General features: G+C 47.9%; 2 protein-coding genes across 2 annotated transcripts in view; one reads left to right on the forward strand and one right to left on the reverse strand.

The window, feature by feature from the left end:
• Nucleotides 1-19,585: 19,585 nt before the first annotated feature.
• Nucleotides 19,586-23,643, forward strand: part of LOC131814894 (REST corepressor 3-like) — a 37,497-nt gene continuing 33,439 nt past the window's right edge. Inside the window, 1 exon segment of the mRNA XM_059146344.1 lies at nucleotides 19,586-19,741. Within this exon segment, the coding sequence (XP_059002327.1) occupies nucleotides 19,589-19,741 (153 nt within the window). The 5' untranslated portion in view covers nucleotides 19,586-19,588.
• LOC131814893 (ADP-ribosylation factor-like protein 5A) lies at nucleotides 20,120-22,797 on the reverse strand. Its single transcript, XM_059146343.1, has one exon. It carries the CDS (start codon nucleotides 22,503-22,505, stop codon nucleotides 21,966-21,968), a length of 540 nt encoding a protein of 179 aa, XP_059002326.1. The 5' UTR covers nucleotides 22,506-22,797; the 3' UTR covers nucleotides 20,120-21,965.

The following is a 23,643-nucleotide window of genomic DNA, read 5'->3' on the forward strand; positions in this document are numbered from 1 at the left end:
CTGGCGGGGTCCACCTTGTCCCTTCTCCGGCACTGAACGCCCCACTGAACGAAAAGCACAGTGACCTGAAACTAGAAACCCGAGGCCAGGCGGCGGGTCGTCGTGGGGCCGCACCCCTCGCGCCTGCTGTGTGTACTGGGGCCTCGGAACCGCCCGGACTCCCTGGCCCTTGTTTCAGGAGTTGGCAGGAGTCGGGCATATGGAGGGACAGTGCTTGTGATTTGCGGGGCTCTCAGCATCTGCTCTGGGATCCTCTGGAGGCCTGAGAGGTTTCAGAATCTCAAAGGTTTGGGCGCTGCACTCCCAACCCCTCAAGTAAAGCAAGGTAGATGAATTATTAAACAACAACGGGACATTAGCATTTGGGGCCTCACCTCTCTGGGGTCCCTGCCCTTGAGCAACTAAATGCTTTATTGAAGAGGGAAAAAAGGTGCATGAGAAAAGTAAGGACAAGGGTGTATTAATTGCTCATCTCCTGGAAGTGCCTTAATTAAATCCATTATTGTTGGGATGGAGAGGATTCCTGAAGAGGGGAAATTTCCTGATGACCCAATCTCTCAGTGGAAAATGAAGAGGAAATGAGCCAGATCTGTTTGTAGCATTCTGACTAAACCTGTATGAGTAGGAAGGGGGAAAAAAAAAAGTCACAACCTGCATTAAGGGAGTACACAAAAGGCATTGACATTTTCTTCCCATTAGCTGGCAAAGAATGACAAATGTCAACCAATGTGAGTAAACGTATTTGGTGGGCAACACCCTCAAACTTTGGCTAAAATTTAACTTTTCTATAAAGTTTTTAAATGGCCACGACTTTTAAACCACCAGTTGCATTTGGACTTTATCCCAAAGGAATCATCAGAGCTGTGACTAAAGATGTGTAACTTTGGAAAAAATAAATAAATACTCAGTGTCTAGCCAAAGTATAAGGAATTTTTGATAGGTGGTTTTATGGTATGAATGTCTATTCAGCAAGCAGTGTAAAAACAGTATGAGAAACTGTGATATATATGTATGTGGAAAAAGCAGATTTCAAATCAGTATGTGCCTTCTGGCATTCCTTTATTAAAGTAAAAATAGTATACTGATACACATAAAAAGGGAGTTGGAGTATACCAAAATGAACTAATACTTCATAAGATTATGGGTATTTCATTTTCTTTGTGTTTTCCTGTTTTCTATAGTGACCTTATGTTACATTTGTAATCAGATAAGGAAAAAATATTAAATCCAACCTATATTTCAAAGGCTACTCTTTTCAAAGAGTGGTAGCCATGAAACCTGCATCACACCTAGATAAGGTATGACAGGATGGGAAGGAAATGTAAGCTCTCTGTATAAACTTCAGGTCGAGACAAGATGGTGGGGAAGTAGGAGGAGGCGCCCTTTCAACCTGTACCCTAAAGTGAGCTGATTATCTTCCAATGAGCTCCGATCACCCACGAAATCAGCCTGAGATCAGAATTATACACGTCTGGATCTCTACTGGAGCAGAAGACGCCAGTGAGCAGAAGTGTTTCAGGGTGCACCTTGACTGAACCACGGTTGATACATCCAGCTACACCCGTTCAGCCATCTCTCACCAAAATGACTAGGAGGAGGAATGCCCAACAGAAGAAAAATACAGAGGATGGGCCTTCTGCAATAGAGCTAATGGCTATCAACATAGACAATATGTCAGAAAGAGAGTTCAGGCTAACAATTATCCAAGCAATAGCTAGGTTGGAGAAAGCCATGGGTGACCAAACGGAATTGATTAGGGCTGAACTGAAAACGACCAGAGGTCATGTTTTCAATGTTAGGGAAGAGCTGAAACCTACCAGGGATGAGCTTCACAATGCTCTCTGTATAAACTTCAGATTCGTATTCTGGAATTACAAAATTCTCTTATATATGGTTAATATTTTGTATCTGAAATGTACTGAAGACATTCTGGAATTGACTCTTCTGTCCAGATCAAAACATTATTTTTGATTCTGGGTATAGCATATATGATGCAAAGTTGTGGATTGATATATAAAATAAACACCTTTGTTTTGGATTATAAAAACTTGGGGTGCCTGGGTGACTCAGTGGGTTAAAGCCTCTGCCTTTGGCTCAGGTCATGATCTCAGGGTCCTGGGATCAAGCCCCTCATTGGGCTCGCTGCTCAGTGGGGAGCCTGATTCCTCCTCTCTCTCTGCTGCCTCTCTGCCTACTTGTGATCTCTGTTTGTCAAATAAATAAATAAAATCTTAAAAAAAAAACATGTGGAGAACAAAGGTAAAAGAAAAAACCAGTTAAACTTTCATATAACTTACAGCCATCAACAAGTGCTTGTGATAGTCAGGATGACTGTTCGCCAAATCTCAGGTCCTCGGTGTAATACCTTGCTAGAGGCAAAAGGCAGCCTTAGGTATTTAGAAGTCCAGGATCCTGTAAGTCTTCTTAGGAATATGAAAATTCCTTCAGAAAATTCCTTTATCTCTCCCCCGCCAAGTTAGCAATCATCTTCCAAGTATATGGCTGGTTGATATACATCTGAAGGGTCTCATGACTAAGGTTTTACTAGGCAGTATAAATAACCTTATCCTAACAACAGCTAGCCTCCAAGGTCCTAGAAACCTTTCTTCCAAATTCCTTAGAGACTGATGCTATCCCTAACCAACCCCCCACCTTGAAAGTATATAATCAACCACTCCTCACAATCCCAGAGCAATGCTTTCTACCAAGGAGTCCTGTCCATGTGCTACCATAAATGGACCTTTTTAAAAAAAAAATTAACATATATGCAAGCTGGTGCAGCCACTCTGGAAAACAGCATGGAGTTTCCTCAAAATGTTGAAAATAGAACTGCCCTATGACCCAGCAATTGCACTATTGGGTATTTACCCTAAAGATACAAACATAGTGATCCAAAGGGGCGCGTGCACCCGAATGTTTATAGCAGCAATGTCCACAATAGCCAAACTCTGGAAAGAACCTAGATGTCCATCAACAGATGAATGGATAAAGAAGATGTGGTATATATACACAATGGAATACTATGCAGCCATCAAAAGAAATGAAATCTTGCCATTTGCGACAACATGGATGGAACTAGAGCGTATCATGCTTAGCGAAATAAGTCAAGCAGAGAAAGACAACTATCATATGATCTCCCTGATATGAGGAAGTGGTGATGCAACATGGGGGCTTAAGTGGGTAGGAGAAGAATCAATGAAACAAGATGGGATTGGGAGGGAGACAAACCATAAGTGACTCTTAATCTTACAAAACAAACTGAGGGTTGCTGGGGGGAGGGGGGTTGGGAGAAGGGGGGGTGGGGTTATGGACATTGGGGAGGGTATGTGCTTTGGTGAGTGCTGATTCACAGACCTGTACCCCTGGGGATAAAAATACATGTTTATAAAAAATAAAAAATTTAATAAAAAAAACTGCAAAAAAAGTAACATATATAATATATTATTTGTTTCAGGGGTACAGGTCTGTGAATCATCAGTCTTACACAATTCTTGCCATAGCACATACCCTCCCCAGTGTCCATCACCCAGCCACCCTGTCCCCTCCCCCCAAAAAGGACATTTTTGGCAACAAAGACATCTAAGGAATTCTTTTGCGACCTTTCACTCCCAATCCCCAATGTTTCACATCAGAAACCATGCACCGTGATGACACTTAATTGAAGGACGTATAAAAAGGAGACACTGGAGACTCAAAGAGGGGGAATTACCATTTCTGTTGGTTCTTAGAATTATAAGAGTGAGAGAAGAGAAATATTCTGTAGATCAATTTGAAACTTATTTGTGAAAATAGAATCTATTTTTCTCTGCAACCTTCTTGTTCAATGATATATGTCTGTTACATCTCAATAAGATGAAAACATTTTCTCATCTATTTCTACCCCTAAAAGTTTTTTTTGTCATGAGTAAATTAAAAGGTGGCAAAGTATGGCTGGTGTTTGGTTTCCCAGTTGCAAGTGGTAGATTACATTCAAGAATTAGGGTTTTACTGGAAGTTCCTTCCTCCGGTAAACTCTATGCTGGATGCTTATCAAGCCATTCTTAATTGAAAAATTTCACATTGATTTGTTTTAATTTGACTAGATTAAGGCCCCAGTGGAAAGATTCTGGGCCCTGTTCCCTTTTTTTCTGAACAAGCTCCTTGACACAGGGATAGAGTTTTCCTGCTGTAGCTCCAGTGCTAAGACAGTTCTAGGTCTGTCATAGGTGCATAATAAATGCCTATGAATACTGCATGAAGGAAATGGGTGTTGCTGTCAAATGCCTCTAACCTGTCTCTGTCAGTTCTCCCCCAGCATGGATTAACCAAATAAGGGCTGGGAAGGTTCTGAGAGATTTTGTTTTAATAATCTTAGACACTAGGAACACGGTGGGATTTGCCTCTAAAGGAGGGAGCTACAACTGTCTGCCCAGAAAACGTTCTGTCTCAAGCAGTGCAAGCTGTGATAGGAAGTGGAGCTACTGTCTGTCCCTTAGCCTTGAGATCATTTCAGTGACTTAGTTCAAAGGGAGAGTGTTGGCATTGAACATCCTGTAGCTTGGACAGGAATAGAACTCAAGAGCCAAGGCTTTGAGTGAGTTGGTGCAGTAAAGCTCCTGGTGCCTGCAACTCCCCTAAAGATTTTTGTCACCCTGCCCAAGTGGCAAAGAGGAGAGCATGGAGAGTACGCCTGTGTGTCGAACAGGTTTGGAGCTGTGTGCTAGATCTCCTTTAAGGCCTTATGAATGGCACTAGGGTGGAGGGAAGGGTGTGGGAATGTCATTAAAAAGAGGCCAACTTGTGAAAAATTAATCTGAATGCCAGATGCTTCTTGGCCTCCTAAATTAGTGTCTTTCTATCATGCTTTTGAGAGAAATGGGCCTGTGAGGACTCTCAGAAAAGGCTTTCCACTGGCACAGTGAATTACACACTAGGTTAGCTGTGAAAAGCTGAAAGCACTGGCTAAACTTTACACCATATACAAAACTTCACTCAAAATGAGTCAAAAACTTAATGTAAGAGCTACAACTATACAACTTTTAGAAGAAAACAGGGGAAAGTCTTTATGATATAGGACGTGGAAATGAATTCCTTGATATGACAGGAAAAGCGCAGGCAGCAAAAATTAACACAGAAAAAGTGAACACATTTGACGCAGAGAGAGAGAGAGAGAGCGAGCACAAGTATTCAGAGCCGCAGGCAGAGGGAGAGGAAGAAGCAGGATCTCTGCTTAGCCAGGAGCCCGATGTGGGGCTTGATCCCTGGGATCATGACCTGAGCCCAAGGCAGCTGCTTAACCAACTGAACCACCCAGGTTCCTCTAAAGATAACTTTTACAGAGTTTTTCAAGGTAATGAAAAACAAAAATAAAAACAGGAACAAGGAAACCCAACTCTGTATATGTGTGTATGAGGACATACATTGATACATATCTACATAGCTTTATGCAGTCCATAAAGCCCGAGAAAGGGTGAGGGGCCACACACCTGCTCAGGAGGCGCTCAGCGCGGCCTCCCAGGGCTGCCCTCCGCTCACTGCTGCCGGGACTGCAGAGTGCTGGCCCACCTGACAGGCTCCCAGACTCCAGGCCTGGTCCTGTTATACGGTTGTGCACGGAGACATCACCCAGGGTACTGGCTGGTGACGGGGTCTCGGTGTTATTGAGGCTGGTGGGCAAAGCAGGCACCACAGCGAGGCTCCTGCCTAAGCAGCCCTGAAGAGTGTGGCCAGAGTGCAATCTGTTGAGCTGGAACATTCCAGAAGGCCCAGCAGCCAGGATCCCACTCCGGGCTGTACTACTCCACCTGGGCTGGAGGACAGCTTGTGGGCTTGGGGAGCCTTCCTGGGGCTGGTGGGAGTTCGGGTCTTAACCCACAGCACAGCGAGGGGTGGCAGCGGCATGTCACATTTCTGGATCTACTTGTCTCCTCATACTTGCACGGCAGGGACATAAAATTTTCCAGAGCATCAGCCGCTTGGGCGGCCTAGTGCGGATCTGTGGGAGGGAGGGGGGCGGGGCAAGGACGGACACGGTCCCCCAGAGCTGGGAGGGGAAGGAAGGAGGAACAGAAGGGGGACAGGCACTATTCCCCAGGAGCTGGTGGGAGAAGGAAGGGGGGTGAGGGATACCATTCCCAGGGAGCTAGCGGAAGGAAGGAGGAACGGAGGGGGGACAGACACCATCCTGTGGAGCTGGTGGGAGAAGAAGGAGGGACAGAGAGGGGGCAGAAACCATCCCGCAGAGCTAGCCGGAGAAGTGGCCTGAGGTCAGCATCTGCAGCCACGTGGTCCCTTGTCAGTGACCGTGGTGGAGAGATTCGGGTGCCCAGGGTCTCAGGGGTCTGGTCCACCACACGCTGTCCAGAGCGGTCTGCTGTCTGGCTTGAAACCCCACTGACTCTATTTGCCACTTGCTAGACCTTGAACCCACCGTTTCCCCCCAACAGGCACCAACAGCCAGGGGCACCACGTCTTACCAGAGACCCATTCTGCCCCACATGGAGGACTATCACGTACTGTGGGTGCTTCGGGCTGCCGGAGAACGGCACCCACACCTTCCCAGCCTCCCTGGAGCAGGCCAATGCGATGGTGGACGCGTGCTCAGGGTTTTGTTCCCAGAAGGTAAGGGCACCTGTGATGCGTGCCTGTGTGCCATGCGCTGCATGGGGCAGGAGCCTGGGCCGGATGCAGGTTTGGGATGGCCGTGTCGTCTGTCTTGCATGGGCACCCCAGGCTGGCCGGGATGCTGTCCGCTGGGCCACGAGGCTGGAAGGATCGTGCCTTCCCCGATGGCAGGTGTCAAACTGACTGGGTTTGTTAGTGGGATGTGCTGGCTCAGGCTTGGGGAGAGTGGATGGCTTATCGGTTGTGCCCATGGACAAGGTTGGGCGCTGAACCCGGTGTCAGGGCCGTGGTCACACGTGTGCCTTTGTCTCAGCCAGGGCTCAGAGATGATTCTGCAGAGGGCGGGCGGGGTGCAGAGGCCTCTGTCCCGGCCTCGTGCGGGAGCTCTAGGTGGGACATGGTGGTCAAGGCCAGGTGGGGCTGGTAGGCAATGGGACCCCCAGAGTGCTGAGGTCTGGGGTGCAGTCCAGTGGCCCACATGTGGGCCCCGGGGCATGGCAGTAGGCTGAGGTCTGGGGACCCCCATGTGCTGGGGACTGTGACCGGAGGCCAGGCAACAGGATGGGGCTAGGACGGGAGCGTCCTGGTGATGGTGGAGTATATGTCCTTGTTCATCCGGCGGCAGCCACACCCCTCGCCACGTAGGAAATCGCTCTGCCCTCCTAACAGCCATGTCTGGTGGGTGCTGGGACATGCTGTGATTGTAGCTGAGGAAACGGAGGTGGAGAAGGTCACAAATGCTGTCCAAGGTCACCCATCCCCTACGTGGGGGAGCTGGGATTTGGACCCAGGTAGGCCCCCTGGTTCTAACCCTGCTGGTAGCTCGGAGCTGCAGGAAGTGGGCTTCTGGGGATGCCGGGGAGCCTGCCCTACGTGGTGCCTCTTGAGTCGCGCCCATTAGGGCCGAGACAGAGCCTTTCCTGTACTTTCCAGCCCAAGCAGCAGCCTTTGGAGTGGATCTCTGTGGCTCTAGCATTTCGGGGTGTGTGGGGTGTCCTTGGGGGCTCACTGCATCCGGTTGAGGCCCCCCGTTCCCATGCTCCACATGTGGGAGCAGAGCTGTGGGTGGAAGGCTGTGTGCACCTGCTATGCACGGCCCTCCCAGGCTTCTGCACACCTGCCGGAGGTCCGCAGCCCTGGAGTGCCCACTGCCATCGCCAGTCCAAGGAGCTCGGCTGTACCAGACCTGGCCTCTCCATCTTCAAACCTGGAGGTGCCCCATGTGCCAGGTGACCCACTTTACCCTCCCGGTGCTCCGAGGGGGACACGCTGCCCCCCACATACTGCCTGAGCCAGAGGGGGTCGTGGCCGTGGGAGCAGGCACCCGTCCCATCCGTCTGGACGGTGCCGCGGTTCCTGACTAGTGGCCCCTGGGGAGGGGACGGGCAGCTCCTGTTCCTCGCCCTGTGGGTTGGGCTCAGGGACTGCTCCGTCCTGGCAGGGGCAGCACTTTCCCCATCTTGGGCTCCCTCGAGCGGACATCCTGGTGTTTACACGACCCCTCCCCCGCTGTGGAGCATTTCTGTGGTTTTCAGTGTTCCGATTTGGTGAGTGAGGGCACAGGGACTTCACGGACCCCCACCGTGGAGCCAAGGCTGGGGTCGGGCTGGCCTTCTCAAGGGACAGTCTGGGTCGCAAGCTGTCAGGGGCGTTTGTGGCCCCAGAGGGGACGTCTCCACCGTGGTTTGTGGGTTGGTTGAGATGGTTCAGGAACATCACGATGTGGACAGACAGAAGGACACGCGGGGCACCGTCAGTGCCATGACCGTCTTGACCACCGGCAAGGAGCTCAGCCAATGTCACGTGTGTCTGAGCACAGAGAAGCCATCTGGTCTGATATTCTGCAGCCATAGGGACAGACCTGCCCTGTCTCCATGCCTGGACCTGGGATGGCAGACATGGGGCTGGCAAGGGGCTCCAGCACGGTGGGCAGATGGGCTGCTGGCCCCTGACGCTTCCACAGGGATCCTGCATGCGGCCGGAGGTCCCCTCTCCCGGCACCTGCTCCTGGTCTGTCGGAAGGCGAGAATGAAGGGAGACAAGCGTAAGCTCTTCCTATAGATGACTGATGACTTGGGCGGGTCTTCCTGGGCTTTCCTGTGGTGCTGACCCGGCTTGTTCCCTGCACCATGGCTGTTCTGCGGACCACCTGGATCCCGGCAGGTGCAGGCTGTCCCGGGGTGGGGGAAGGGCGCTGCCTCTACAGCTGGCCAGCGGTGGGGCACTGAGCGTCTGGGTTTTGTGAATTAACCCTCTCGACCTCGGGAGGTTTATCCCTTTGCTAAAATGCTCACCGGTCCTGTCTGCTGGTGACCACCTAGCACAGCCTTGGGCTTCTCTCATGATTTTGGCCATAAACCTGTCGACGTTACACCGTGTGTCTTCAGAGAAAATGTATTGTGTTCTGGGGGTGGATGTCTATAAAGGTAACACACATCTATTTTAGAAAATTTGGAAAACGTGAAATTAAATTAGAACTCACCAGTGACATTACCGCATCAGAGAAAACTACCAATGGCATTTAACATCTTTAGGTCTTTCGTTCAAAGGGTATGTTGCCAGAAGCCGAATCTTTAACATTGAATCTTTTGGGGCACGTGGGTGGCTCAGCCCATTGAGCGTCCGACTCTTAGCTCAGCTCAGCTCATGGTCTCAGGGTCGTGAGATCAAATCCCGCCTCAGGCTCTGTGCTGGGCATGGAGGCTGCTTAAAGAAAAAAAAAAAAAAGGAATCTCTCCTTCCATTTTTCTTTGTTCCACGTGTCCCTTGTGGCATGAGACTCCCCTCCTGCCCACTCTGGGCTCTTTCTTCGCAGTTACAAGCCAAGCTGCCATGAACATTCCGGAAGGTCAAGCTTTCAGCAGCTCATCATGCTCTCCTCGCGTCATCACACATGGAGTCACTGGTGTGAGGGACTCGTGTGTCTCCTGCGTCACTTGTGAGACCTCAGATGCGTTTCCACAAGCGAGTCATGGTGGCCTCATTCCAAAGACGGTGGAACTCACAGTAGCTTTCCAATACTTCAGAGACCATACATACTTTTGGCTTGTGCCCCCCTGGTGATTTAGGAAGTTAAGCTCTCTTCAACATCTGATCCCCATGCTGCAACCGCCTAGCTGCTGATTAGCTGCAGCCGGGGTATTGCAGGGTGGGGTACTTTCTTGGAACTAAAGCAGGGAGGGGATCCCTGGAACTAAAGCAAAGTAGGGGTAAGTTCAGCCCTTGGGCCTGAGACGGCTGCCCAAACTAAGATGGCTGTACTCATGCTAACCCACTTTTACATTCCCCCCTATTAGTTGTTCATAATGAGGAATCTTGTTCCTTTGTAGGGCAGTCGTGGGGGCCCTCAGGAGTGGGCAACTTTTCATATTGTTGTCTTAAGACCAGGAGTTGGACGGTAGTAACACGGTTCTTTACAAAATTAATAAGTTTGTTTAGAACGCAGGGGCCAAAAGTTAAAATGAGCCCAAGCAAAACAAATAGGTCAGCTAAGGTAGAAACTAGGGTGGTGAACCAGGGGGACTTATTAAACCAAGCCTCAAACCAGTTCTCCTGTGCTTCTCTCTCTTTCTCTTAGCTAATCCCTCTCATACCTTAGCCAAGGATTCCTTTATTACTCCCGAATGATCTGCGTAAAAGCAGCATTCTTCTCCTAGTGCAGCACATAGTCCCCCCTGTTGGAGGAACAACAAATTAAGCCCTCTTCTATTCTGGAGTACTACCTCGGACAGGGAGGTAAGAGATAAAGGAATTGTTAAAGTAGACTTATAGAATCCTGGTCGGATCTGTTGGGGTAGGGGGTTGGTCAGGCTAGGATTGTCCTTAGCAAAACATCAAGGTGAGGGCAGTTAAGTCCCCAGGGGAGAGCCACTCTGTCTGTTTCAAGGGCTTGTCAGTAGGTAAGGAATTTTTTTTTTTAAAGATTTTATTCATTCATTTGACAGAGAGATAGATCACAAGTAGGCAGAGAGGCAGGCAGAGAGAGAGGAGAAGCAGTTCCCTGCTGAGCAGAGAGCCCGATGCGGGGCTCGATCCCAGGACCCTGAGATCATGACCTGAGCCGAAGGCAGAGGCTCTAACCCACTGAGCCACCCAGGCACCCCAGTAAGGAATTTTAATGATTTTCTTCTGCCTCTGTTTCCCACATAGGCTAAACGTGAGGTGGGATGGCCTTAATTTTCTTGGCCCCCATATTTCCCCCTGAACAATTTTGACCCTTAAATCTTTAAGGTTGTTGAAGGTGGAAGGTCTCATCTTCTGTAATTTCTTCCTGCTGAATAGGGGTGTAGAGTTGTCCCTACCTACTCGGGTCAACACTGGTCCATTGGGGAATGTGTAGAGGAGTTATGAAAGACAGAGGCAGCTGAGTCCAGGGTTTAAATCAATCATTAAAGGAGAGAGGGACTGTTTAAAGTGCTAACCTGAGTAGGTCAGAACCCAAGAAATCAAGATGGCTGCAGTTATGTCAGGGCTAGACTCGAGGTGGGTACAGCTTTGTATTTCTTGGCCTCCACACGCTCAGAACGCCTCACTCAGTCACTCCCCCTCCTGCTCGGATGCTCCCCACTCAGACCCCTCCACTAGGACACCCCCCCCCCCCAGCTTGGATGCCCCCCACTCGGATTGCCCTGCTCAGATGCTGGGTCACCAGCGCCAAGGAAAGAAGCCAGAAGAAACACGTTTTCAAACTATCAATGGTAAAACAGAAATTGGGATCCACCATGCTTACAGAAAATACAGAATTATCTTCATATTCTCTCTACAGAAACAATGATAGAAAATCACTGTCCTAGAAAGAGACGAAAGAACAGAGGCCACAGCATGTAGGCAGGCATGTGATGGACTACTGGCAGTGGGTAATCGATCATTTATAGACTGTTTTGTTATTTCCGTCTCTGTGTGCCATCTTTGTGATGTCTGTGGGGCCAGCTTATTGAGATCTATAATTTGTTGTGATTTCTTAGTCTAAGGAAATAGTCAATTTTATACCGCACATGCTAGTTTGCATCTTTCTCTTAATGAGAGCCTTCAGAAGGCGGCCCTGCTGGCTCGCTGAGGGGTGTGGGCGGCCTGGGTGACCCCCACATCCCACCCGGCTCTGGGACTGAAGCAGCCCAGCCAGTGCTCAGGGTAGAGATGCAGCCCCTGATAACACAGAGGAGGTTGGAGGACACTGTGACCAACCAGAGGTTTTCACTGCATTCCCCGGAGCATTATCCCTGGCAGGGCTCCCCACCACCCTAGGGCACTAGGGAAACCATTCCACACATCTACATTACAAAGGCTTAAAAAAACCCCTGTTAAACCACTATATCTTTAAGTGTTTTCCCATAGCCTGAGCCTTCTCCCGCCTTTGCCAAGCTTGTTCTGGCCTCCATGTGGCCTGGAGTCCCTTGGCCCAGTGACGTCACCCTGCGTTCTGGTGGAGCTCCCACCTGGTGACGTCACCATGCAGCCAGGCGGAGCTCCTGTGGAATGACCTCACCCCATGCTGAGGTGCAGCTCCTTGCCCTCACTCAGTCCCTGTTGCTGACAGTCCTGTGGTTTTTCTATTTACTAGACAAATGTCACCATCTGGTGAAGCCAGGGGACCCGGTTTCCAGGTCTCTGTCACTGAATGTAGGCCTCTGAGCTGATGTCCTTCACCTCTTCCTGTGGCTCCCAAACTGGTCAGTAAGACTTGGTAAGACTGGGGGGCCTCTTGCTGATGTAGCCATGCTTCTAGAATTTCCAGCCTCTGGGGTGCTCGGGTGGCACAGTGGTTGAGCACTGGGCTCTTTTTCTTTGTTAAAGATTGTGTTGATTTGAGAGAGAGGGAGAGTGGCAGCAGAGGCAGAGGGAGAGGCAGACTCCTTGCCAAGTAAGCAGCCCTACGTGGGGCTCAATCCCTGGACCCTGGAATCATAACATGGGTTGAAGGCAGCCGCTTAACAGAGCCACCCAGGTGCCCCTAAACTTTGGACACTCGGTCTCAACTCAGGTCATGATCTCGGGGTCGTGGGAGCCCTTTGGGAGGCAGCTGGAGCCTTACACCCTGGAGGCCTTCCCAGGACAGTTCCACCTGCTCCCGGGCTGACCCCTTCCTCTCAAGCCCCCCACAAGGACACCTGTGGGTGGCCGGCTGCTGGCAACTTCAGGTCAGCCTGCCGCACACGGGGGGTTGCAGGCCCATCTGTCCTGTGGTGCGCGCTCCTGCCCCAGGGCTCAGCGTGGTGCCAGTGCAGGGGCTCCTCCCAGGTGCCCCCAGATCCAGGGAAAATCCCTAGCTGGGGTACACCCACCTGTTGGGGGACACAGATGATTTTACATGCCATGTGGGCAGCCTTCTTTGGAGATTCAGGTTTTTGCTTTTTAGCCTTTGGGGGAAGGAAAGCGGGTCCTGGAGTGGTCCTGGCACAGGTGAGCTGAGCTCCTGACCCCACCAGCCTGTGATCTCAGCCCAAAGGCCCAGAAAATGCTGGGTCCCAAGGACTCTGCCCCAGGGAGGCTTGCTCAAAGTGTCAGGTGTGGGCCAGTTCGGAACCCTCTGAATTCCACCAGTGTCCACAACACAGACATTGAAGCCTCCATGGTGCTCTGTACACAGAGGCCCCTGGGGGACCAAGCAGACCTGCTGGGGGTACCAGCAGCCTCTGCCCCCCAGGACAAGCCCGCATTGGAAGCCAGCAAGGCTGGACAGGGGCCTGGACAGTGCCAGCAGCTATGGCTGCTGCTGACAGCACCGCCTGGCCATCACTCCCACTGGGGCCTCCCGCACCCACGGAATGGGAACATGCCCCCCCCCACACACACATACCAGCGGGCCCTCCACCTCAGACCAGCTCCGGCCCCTCCCAAGGGCATCGGGTATGCTGCCCCTCCCACCTACCGGGCTCCCTGTTGGGTCTTCAGCTCTCAGAGTAAGGGTCCCTGAAGGTCCTCCGTGCCTGGAGCCCTGTTCCCCGGCCAGGCCTGTCCCAGCTCTCTGCCATACCCGTCCTCTGTGGCCCAGGCCTGGAGGATCCAGGAGGGGCAGGTTGGACTCTCCTGTAGCTATTCCCAGGGTCCAGCTCTGTGTCTCCCACCTGGTCACCAGTGAACGCTCTTTGAGTGAACAAATGAATGAATGAATGATCCTGAGCTTCTGGGAATGACTGCAAATAGCAGACACTTTTGTGCACTGCCAGAGAGGGTTTGGGGATGGACTCGGCTCTCATATGAGCAAATGGAGTCTGTCCTCTCCAGAAGGGGGTGTCTCCTCCGTCCCAGAGTGGGGAGCCTGCCCCTTGAGAAGCAAGGACCCTAGACCCAAGCAGCAGAGCTTCTGGGGTCCTCTCCTGCCAGACCCTGGGTGTCAGCCTGAGAGTGGAGGGTTCAAGAGGGGGCCTGGAAGCGTCCCGGTGAGGCTGGTCCCCTTCTCACCTGCTTTCCGAAGCCACAGAAGGATCGTTCCTGTGTTCCCAGGGCTTCTCAGACCCCAGGCAGAGATGCAGGATGTGTTCCCTTCCAGGATGTTCCCCTGGCACTGCTCCCTAGCATTCTCCAGGTTCATTCGCATGGCAGAAATTCCTTCTTTTTCAAGCCAAATAGTCTCCCTTTTTGTGTTTGTGCCACACAAACTGGGTGCCAGGGACGGCGGCGGGGAGGACATCTGGGCTCTGGCTGGCTGCTGGGTTCGGGTTGAGGCCCTGTCCTCACAGCCAGCGTGACTTTCAGTGTGTCACGCGCGCGGCTGTACCACTTTCATCCGTCGTCCCCCTTGGGAACTGGGCACCTGCCAAGAGGAGGGCCGGAGCGCGCAGTGGGTGCTCCTCAGCTGCGGGGAGTGAGGGCCTCAGACACCTGCAATGTCGGGCAGTCACTGAGGGGACCTTGAAGACGTGCTCGGGGGGAAGGAGCCTTCTGCATAGGATTCCACTTACTCCAGAGGATGGTGGAGACATCGGGACCCTGGCTGCCTCCTGGGCTGGGCGCTGGGACCCGCGGAGGCTGGGAGGGAAGGAATAATCTGGCAAGGCGGCAATGCCATGCAGCCTCAAGAGTTCGGATTAGGCAGCTGTTTTCCTTTCTTGAAACTCCGTAAGTTTGACCTGAACATTTCACTGCAAGTACATTTACCCCAAAATAAAAATCTGTAAAAAAAAAAAAAAAAAAAAAGGTTACCTCTAGTTCGTGTCACACACAGAATTTAGGGGGAACTCTGCAAATGTTCATGGTGTTCAAACCCCCATCCTGGCGAGGCCCCTGGGACACACCCCTGTCCACCCTGCCTCAGTGTGAGGCAGCTCTGTCTTCTGCATCCCAGTCCATTCGCCTGGCCTTGTCCCAGAACCTTCCTCCTCCTGCTGTCCCCAGAAGCCTAGAAGAGCACCCAGAGTTCATCCACCGGAGTGATAGGGCCTCAGACAGCACCAGGCTCACCTGGCCGGGGGGGACCTGCTGAGGGGGGAACGGGTGGGACCTGAGCCCCGCTCAGTAAGGAGGATGTCGGGTTCCCCCACAACACACGGCGAGGCCTGGCTGCCAGCCCCCCTGCCCAGTCTGCTGGTCACCGCCTCACCCCTCCTCTGGCCCAGGGCAGAGGCAGCTGTGAGGGGGCGTCCTGCTGTATCTCCACGGCAGGGCCCGTCTGCGCACGTGTGTCCTTGTCAGGACACTGAGTCCATGGGTCACGCACAAAGAGGTTTACTGTAAGGAGCTGGCTCTCGCAGTCATGGAACCTGCAGAGCCCATGTTCCTGCTCAAGTCCGGAGCCTGGCAGCCACTGTGGGACCAGTAAGAGCTGCGTCTCAGCTTTAAGGCCATCAGGCAGGATCTCCCCCACATTCAAGGGATTGATGGTCAGCCTTGTCTGCCACTTAGCCCTCAACGGATTGGACGAGGCCCACCCTCTGAGGAGCGCAGTCTATGGATTCAGGTGTTAATCCCACCCAGGAATGCTGGGAACAGCATGCAACTAAGTATGTAGGACCCCCGTGGCCCAGTCATGTTGGCCTGTAAGACTTCTCATCACGCACGCCCGGAGCCAATCACTGATGGCCCCTTCCTTGCTAACAGGTGTCTGGCAAGTCTGGCACGGCCAAGATCCCAGCCCTGAGCTGGGACAACAGGTGTCTGTCCCCAAGTCAGCAGACCCCGCTGTTCTCCGACTCTCCCACCTTGGCTGCCCCCCACCAGGGGCTGAGCCCAGGAAGGCTGCACGTTTCTCAGTCTGAGGGGACTGGCCATAGCCCCTGGCAGGCACATATCCACTTCTCCAGCCAGCAGGTACCCAGCACAAGGCAGCAGACATTTGGTAAGAGGCACCCTCTCTGGCCTTGCTGATGGCATGGGCATAGCCTGAGGGAGGAGGCAGAGCTCTTCAGCAGCCCCTGGGGGCCCCAGGGCTCCTCCGGGCAGGGCTGGGGGCAGGCCCCACGGGCTGCAGCAGGAAGCCGGGAAGCAGGCAGGGGCTGGTGCTTAACCCCCCCACCCCGTGAATGCGAGCACCCTGTACCGGCATCCCTCTGCCCCACGCCCTCCAGCCCCTGCAGCATCACATCTCATCAACAACAGCCCAACCTCAGGGCTGGGACCTAAGCAGGCACGACAATCAGCTCCATGTCCGGTCCCCCGCTGGCCTGGCCGTGGAAGTCCAGCTGAGGTCTGAGAACCCGCTTTCCTAACCAGGTGGTCTAACCGGTCAGCGCTTCCCTGGACTAAGAGGGGACTTCCCTGTTGGGCGGCCATTAACAAAACGTGCCAGATTGGGGGGGGGGGGGGCTTGAACAGGACCATTGTTTCTGGCAGTTCGGAGGCCAGGAGTCTGTGGTCACGGTGGTTGCATGGCGGGGTTCTGGGGAGAGCCCCCCTTCTGTGGCTCACGGCCACTTTCCTGCTGCTTTGCCACGTGGCAGAGAGCGCGCTGTTGTCTGTCTGTTTGCATGAGGGCACCACCAGGGCCCTGTCGCGAGAGCCCCGTCCTCGCCACCTCTTCACCCTCCAAATACCATCACCCTGGGAGTCAGGGCTTTGCACGTGGACTTCAGGGGCTCACAAACATTCAGTCCCTAGCACCCCCCTGAATCTTGCCTCTCTGCCTCCCCAGCACCCATAGCACAGATTGCATTTGTGTCTGCTGGGGACGGGACATGCCAGGTGAGGACTGGGGAGCTGGGGGAGCCCAGGGAGAGAACAGAAGCACGTCGTGAGTGGACGTGACCTTGCCAGGTCAACAACACTTGGTCCAGTCGAGCTGCAGATGCTCCAGGCTCTTCTCTCTCTCAGGACCCAGAGGTTTCTAAGGCCAGACGTTCCAGGCAAACGGGCAAATACCCTTGTTTAACCCTACTTGGTGACAATGAGGGAGACTGGCCTCTTTTCCTGTGTTTACTGGACTCCTGGGTCACGTCTTGCATGGTTTTCTTACGAGGATTTCTATCCTAGTCTATCTATCTTGGGAAAACACGCTTCATTCGTAGACCCTCGCTAGCCCTCTCCATCCCCCCAGTGGAAATATAAATCAGTTGTCTGCTCTCTGACTTTGCTTATGGACTTTCCTTGTCCTACAGAAGGCCCAATTTTCACAAGGCAACATATTTTTACCCTTTCTCTGATGGCTTACGAGGTCCCCTCCTCAGCTAGGACGAATTCCCTCACCCAAGCTTTTACAAATATGCCCCGAAATATGCTTTGTACAAATACATGCTTTTATAGAAATGCGCCTATTCTCCTCCCTTCATGTTTTCTTTGGATGCAAATACTTAACTCACATAGAACTTGTTTCTATATGCACTTGCGGCAGGGTCTCTTGCTGGTCCTCTGGAAGTCGGAGAAACGGCTGTGTGGGTACAATTTAAGTAAACCACCTCTGCGTCTGGCTGGAGATGCCACCATCACAGTGTGGCCCCTCTGTCCGTCCGCATCTCCTCCTGGGCCCTGTCGTCCGCACCCCCACCCCCACCCCTCCAGGGCCCGATCCGGGCCGTCCAGGCACCGAAGAGCGAGTCTGCATCGTATCTTCGACTGAAGCTGGTCCTCTCTCCTTCCCACTTTTCTTCATGAATATTCTCTGAACTTTTGAAACCTGAAAGTATTTTATCCACGTGAAATTTAAAGTTACTTTATCCAGTTCTTGAATGTGGAACAGGTATGTAGAGAAACATTTTAGTATTAAAGCTTGCCTCAGTACTTAACAAAACCAAAGAACATCTGGTTGGTTCTATCCTAAGAAATTGCAGTTCCACCAATTTTATAGATAACATAAGAAGCCTAGTAAAGTCTGACCTTTTAAACTTAGGGATTTTGCTTTTATTGTAAACATTGTTCATCTCAAGGGCTTGAATATTTTTCTCTCAATACCTCTGTTTCTTATTCTGCTTTGTGTTTTAAAAGTATCTCAAAGCCTTTAGATTATTCTGGAAAATGCTAACCAAAAAGGGATTTTTTTTTTTTTTTTGAGTACAGGTAATTCTCTCTGACTTTTTAAAAAATTTTTATTTATTTATTTGACAGAGAGAAAGAGCGAGAGAGAGAGAGATCACAAGTAGGCAGAAAGGCAGGCAGAGGGAGAGAGGGAAGCAGGCTCCTTGATGAGCAGAGAACCCGATGCGGGACTCCATCCCAGAATCTATAGACCATGACCTGAGCCGAAGGCAGAGGCTTAACCCATTGAGCCACCCAGGCACCCCAGTTCTCTCTGATCTTTTAATTTGAAAGACCTAGAAGTTAAACTTTTTATTTAGTATTTAAGACTTCTCAATTTTGAATGAAATAACTTATGAAGGGCTTTCTTAAATTTAATTTTTAATTCTTTAATTTACTTGGGGGGGCTTTTTTTTATTAGATAATTTTAAAAGAAGATCTATTTGGGGCATATGGTTCATTATCCCTTGTAGTGAAGAAATGAAGAACATGAAAAAAGAAAAATGAAATATAGATTCTTAAATGTTTTCAACTAATTATTAGATCAACCTTTATCAGAAGTAATAGTAAAGTGAATTATCTGTAATCTGCACTATTAAGAGCTAATTTTATAGTCATTACCATGGCTAAATAATACAAAGTTATTTCTAGAAATTGAGATGTTTGTCTAAACATAGTTAATTTTTTTGTGAATTTTGAAGCTTTTGATTATTTTGTTTTTAATTTTTGGCTTTCTGTTTAATATTTGTTTGAGGTGTTAATCCTTTAAAATGTGACTGCACATATGTTTATTTTCATGTTCATTTTAAAGGAGTGTTACTGAAGTACAGAAATTAATTTTAAAATGCATTATTTAAAAAGTTGCTAAATCTCTTCTTAAAAACGAAATTGGTACTTGATACCTTATAGGAAAGATAAAGACCTACAACTTAACAATAGAAGGGGAGGTTATGGAAGGTTAGAAATTCCCCATTTTGGGTTTTACTATGATTTGGTGATAAAGTCATTGAAGTTATCAACATGCCTCATAATGATTCTTTCTATGCATTATGATAATAAAGAACTTTAAGAAATATATGTGGTAAATATTATTAAGATTGCATTGAGGTACTCCTTGGAACTGTTCAGCCCATGGTACTTCTAAAAGGTTAAAACAAATATTTCTCTACTACGTTTCAAGTGAGGAGTTCTAGTTTAATATTATGATTGATAGTTTTCTTCAAATATTTACTGGATATTTTTTCCTTTTAGCATGTTTTCTCTACACATTGACAAATAAGTAAATATGGGTCAGTCTTAATACGAGTCAACAAACCTGCTTTAGTAATTATAGTCACTCTCTTCAGTTCACTGTTTTTCCTAGATTATGCAGCAAATGTGGTATGTAAGAACATTCACTGTTCTGAGGCCCTGATTTAAAAGAGATAAATAAATGAGGTCTACCTGGGCATCCCTGATTAAAAGCTCTAAACTGTGAGTGTATCTTCAGTTGAAGTCATGGGCTTACGATTTTAACCTAATTTGTGTTTAACTCTCTTAAGTGTGATGGAACATAAGTCCATTAAAACCAAAGGGGAATGATTTCTCTTCAAAGGCTCTTGGCATGTTGTTCTGGCATAAACATAATATTGAGAAGTCCCTTGCTGATCTCCCTAATTTCACTCCCTTTCCGGATGAGTGGACAGTGGAAGATAAAGTCCTGTTTGAACAAGCCTTTAGTTTTCATGGGAAGAGCTTTCACAGGATTCAGCAAATGGTATGGTAATTTTAGTTTTACTGTAATTTGTGCCTGAAAGATTTGCTATTATTAAACACTTCCCAATTCTTAAAAACAAAACAGTTTTCAGTCTAATTTTAATGTTTAAAAGTATTTGATACCTATATATTTGATACCTATATCAGATACCTATATATTTGTATATATTCTATTTTTTAAAAAAGATTTTATTTATTTGTCAGAAAGTTAGAGTACAGGCAGGCAGAGTGGCAGGTAGAGGCAGAGGGAGAAGCAGGCTCCCTACGGAGCAAGGAGCCCGATGTGGGACTCGATCCCAGGACCCTGAGAACATGACCTGAGCCGAAGGCAGCCACTTAACCAACTGAGTCACCCAGGCATCCCTGTATATACCCTATATTTTTTTTTTAGGTTTTTTATGGGAGTTTTTAATACAAAACAAGTAATTACTCATAGTGATTTGAAAAAGTGTAAGAACGTATGAATAAAGCTTAGTAATTTAGAATTTACTTTTGTAAAAGCAAGTTGACAAATATTAAAATGTTATACCTGCATTATGAACATTGTAATATAACACACAACACATCCACTGTTAAACACTGATCTCTCATGCCTGACTTGGATTTAGATATTGAGTATATTATATATTACAGAAAGAAACTTTCCAAGTTTTGTCAAAGCTTGTGGTATATATACTATGATTCCTCATCAAAATCTGCATGAAATCTAAAAGGCTGGTATTAAACGTAGTTACTTCTTTTCTTCAATATTCTACAACATGCCAGTTTGGATCAGCCTTCAGATTTTCAGGGCATGAAACATATACAAAGAGAGCACCCCAAAATACATTTGATCACATTTAGGATACAACAGAAATTACAACAGAAATACCTTCAACCATCGTATTTTTCCATTTTCAGTGAAAAAAAAATATCCTAAGCAAACATATTTGGGGCCAAGTCACTTCTCTGTAAAAATGTGTATCATGTTGTTCAACTTTTAAACCCAATTCTTAAAAGCATAAAAGTTTGTATTTTATAATTGTCAATACATTCATGTGGTGTTAAGAAGATAAAAAGAAACATGAAGAAACAAAAATCTCAAACTATCCTAATTCCTAAAATGAGAAATTTTCAAATTAAGAAATAACTTTCTTGCTTAGAAAATAAGCTTTACTTTTCATCTCAAACTCACTTTAAATGCCTGACATATAATTCAATACTTAAGAAGACTATAGGTAAACTATTTGATTAATATTTATAGAGTGATAATTCTCTGGGCAGACATTTTACACAACAGCTTCCCATTAACGTTGGGAAAAAAAATCACTTGATAATTTTAATCACAATTAATGATTGACTGATTAATGAATTAACAATTTTCTCAGAAATTTAGATGGCACAGATCCCATAAAGGAACCAGTCTGATAATTGCCCAATGTGTAATTCTGTCCATTCATAATATTAAGCCAAAAATTTGCAGATACTCCACTCAGCTGGATTACATGCTTTCATGTATATAATCTGATCAACAAAAAATAGGTACACACTGTTGAGCTTTCTCCTTTTCTTTCTTTTCTTTTTTTAAGAGCAGCCCAATGATTCTGGGGGTTGGTTAGTACAATACAGAGAACACAAGAGGAAAGCACAAAATGGCATTGAACAGCAATGCCAGTACTCATCTCATTATGGTCATTAACTAAAGATATTATTACTTTTTGCGTTCTTTGCTTTTCTTTAGAACATAATCAAAGCCATAAACTTGAATTTGAGGTATATACACAATACACACAACCTTATGCAAAATACTTCTCATAATTAACATTACATTTTAAAGTATTGGAAACTGAGTATCTGTGCTGATTTGTATTTTGACTTAATGGAACACGAAGAGAATACACATTCAACTAGGGAGGGTTATACTGATAATAAAGCTCTTAAAGTGAAAAATGTCTTCTTCTCCCTTTGTACTTACCACAGGCTACACAATGTCCTGAGAGGATTCATTATGAGAAAAATGGCAATCACAGCTTTAAAGACGTTGCTTTGGAAGGAACTAATGAGAAAGCAGGTTGGAAAGTGAGACTTCATCTTTGTTTTCAAATAAGTGGTCTTAATTTTTCTTCTGATAGAAAAAGTTTAAATCAGTTTATTATAAATATATCTAAGCCATTAATTTTTTGCAGCTTTCAGGTAAAGTCCAGCACTTCGTTTATACAAAGTCTATGAGGAGAGGTCAGTAGAGATCATCTAATCTTAAATCGTGACATCATCCATTCAAGTCCTTGGCATAATCCCTCGCCAGTAAGAGCACAGCATGCCTGGATATGCCACTGGTGATCTTTAATAGAAGTTAATTTCAAAAACTGGGAGATTTCTGCTACAGTCATGCATTCTTTAACATCTTGTTTATTAGCAAAAATCAGCAATCCAGCTTTCTGTAGGTCCTCATGGGCTAACATTTTATAGAGTTCTTCTCTAGTTACAGAAATCCTTTCTCTGTCGGTACTGTCCACAACAACTATTCCAAGCTCTGTGTTAGTATAGTACGTGTTCCAAGAAGACCGAAGAGATTCTTGGCCACCAATATCCCACATTAGAAAACGTGTATTATTAATCACTATTTCTTCTACGTTACTTCCTATTGTGGGTGATGTATGTACAACTTCATTCATAGAAAATTGGTAAAGGATGGTAGTTTTCCCTGCCTCATCCAGCCCAACAATGATAACTTTGTGCTCCTGGTGATTGAAGAGTCTCCATATCCTGGTGAAGAGAATTCCCATTCTTGGGCAGCGGACCCCCCTCCAGCCACCCGGGCCGCCTGGCCTCCCCCGGCTCAGGCTGCAGGGGAGGCAGCAGACGCGCTGGAGCCTCCGCCTCTGCTACTGCTGCTGCTCCCGCGCTGGCCGCCAGTTCGCTTCCTGGGAACCGGAGGGAGGCCGAAGCCCAGGCCGCCCTGCCGCGTGCGAGGCCCCGCCGCTGCCGCCGCGGCACTCGCCTGGCTCGCGGACATCGCCGCCGCGTTGTCTGCGACGAGCCTCGCGGGCCACCGTCCTCCCCCAGCTCCTCTCCGGCGGCTGCCTATATACCCTATTTTTGATAACCACTCAACTGCATGACAGTTATGTACTATTTCATCATAATTTTTTGTTATGATTTAAATATATGTGTATTAAATGTGGTTCTAGGAAGAAAATGACAATTTCATTTTTATTTTAAATGTTTTCATTGTTTAACATTAGGGTTTTCTAATATATTCTTTTGGATATGAAAATCAATTTTAAAAAATTCTGTATTTTAATATTATACAGGCACTATTGTTTTTAAGGAGAAAAACTCTTTATTTCTAGTTTTTAAATTTTTAGTATTGTGTCAAAAGAATATAAACCTGAGAAGTTGCTGCATTAGGATCTCTTAACCTGAATGGATGAAAATTAGATAATGTTTGCAAATATATCTAAGTAGTAAAGAGAGCCTTATTGATTGGGCGTATGTGTCCTTGTTTGCCAGTATGACAAATCAGTGCATGATGATTAGTCATTTTAATACCCAGAGACTTTATTTGGTAGCTACAGTCTGATTTTATTATTTATCATCTTAAAACCTAGAGTTAAGACAATAATTAAAAAAATTCATTGTTGAAAATTGAACAGCTTTTCTTGAAAACGTGATGCTAAGTGACAGAAGCCAGGCATAAAAGGTCATATAGTATATGAGCCCATTTATATGAAATGTCCAGAATAGACAAATCCATAGAAATAGAAAGTAGATTATTTGTTGCCAGAGACTGGGGTAAGGGAAGACCAGAGGATGACTACTGATGTTTCTTTTTGAACTTAGGAAAATGTCTGGAATTACGTAGTGATGTTTGCAGAACTTAGTGAATATGCTAGAAACCACTGCATTGTACATTTTAAATTG

This window comes from Mustela lutreola, chromosome 14 (genome assembly GCF_030435805.1).
Source record: "Mustela lutreola isolate mMusLut2 chromosome 14, mMusLut2.pri, whole genome shotgun sequence".
NCBI lineage: Eukaryota > Metazoa > Chordata > Mammalia > Carnivora > Mustelidae > Mustela > Mustela lutreola.

Coding starts and splice junctions, on each gene's coding strand:
- LOC131814893 (XM_059146343.1), bottom strand. CDS start 22,505: ATGGGAATTCTCTTCACCAGGATATGGAGACTCTTCAATCACCAGGAG.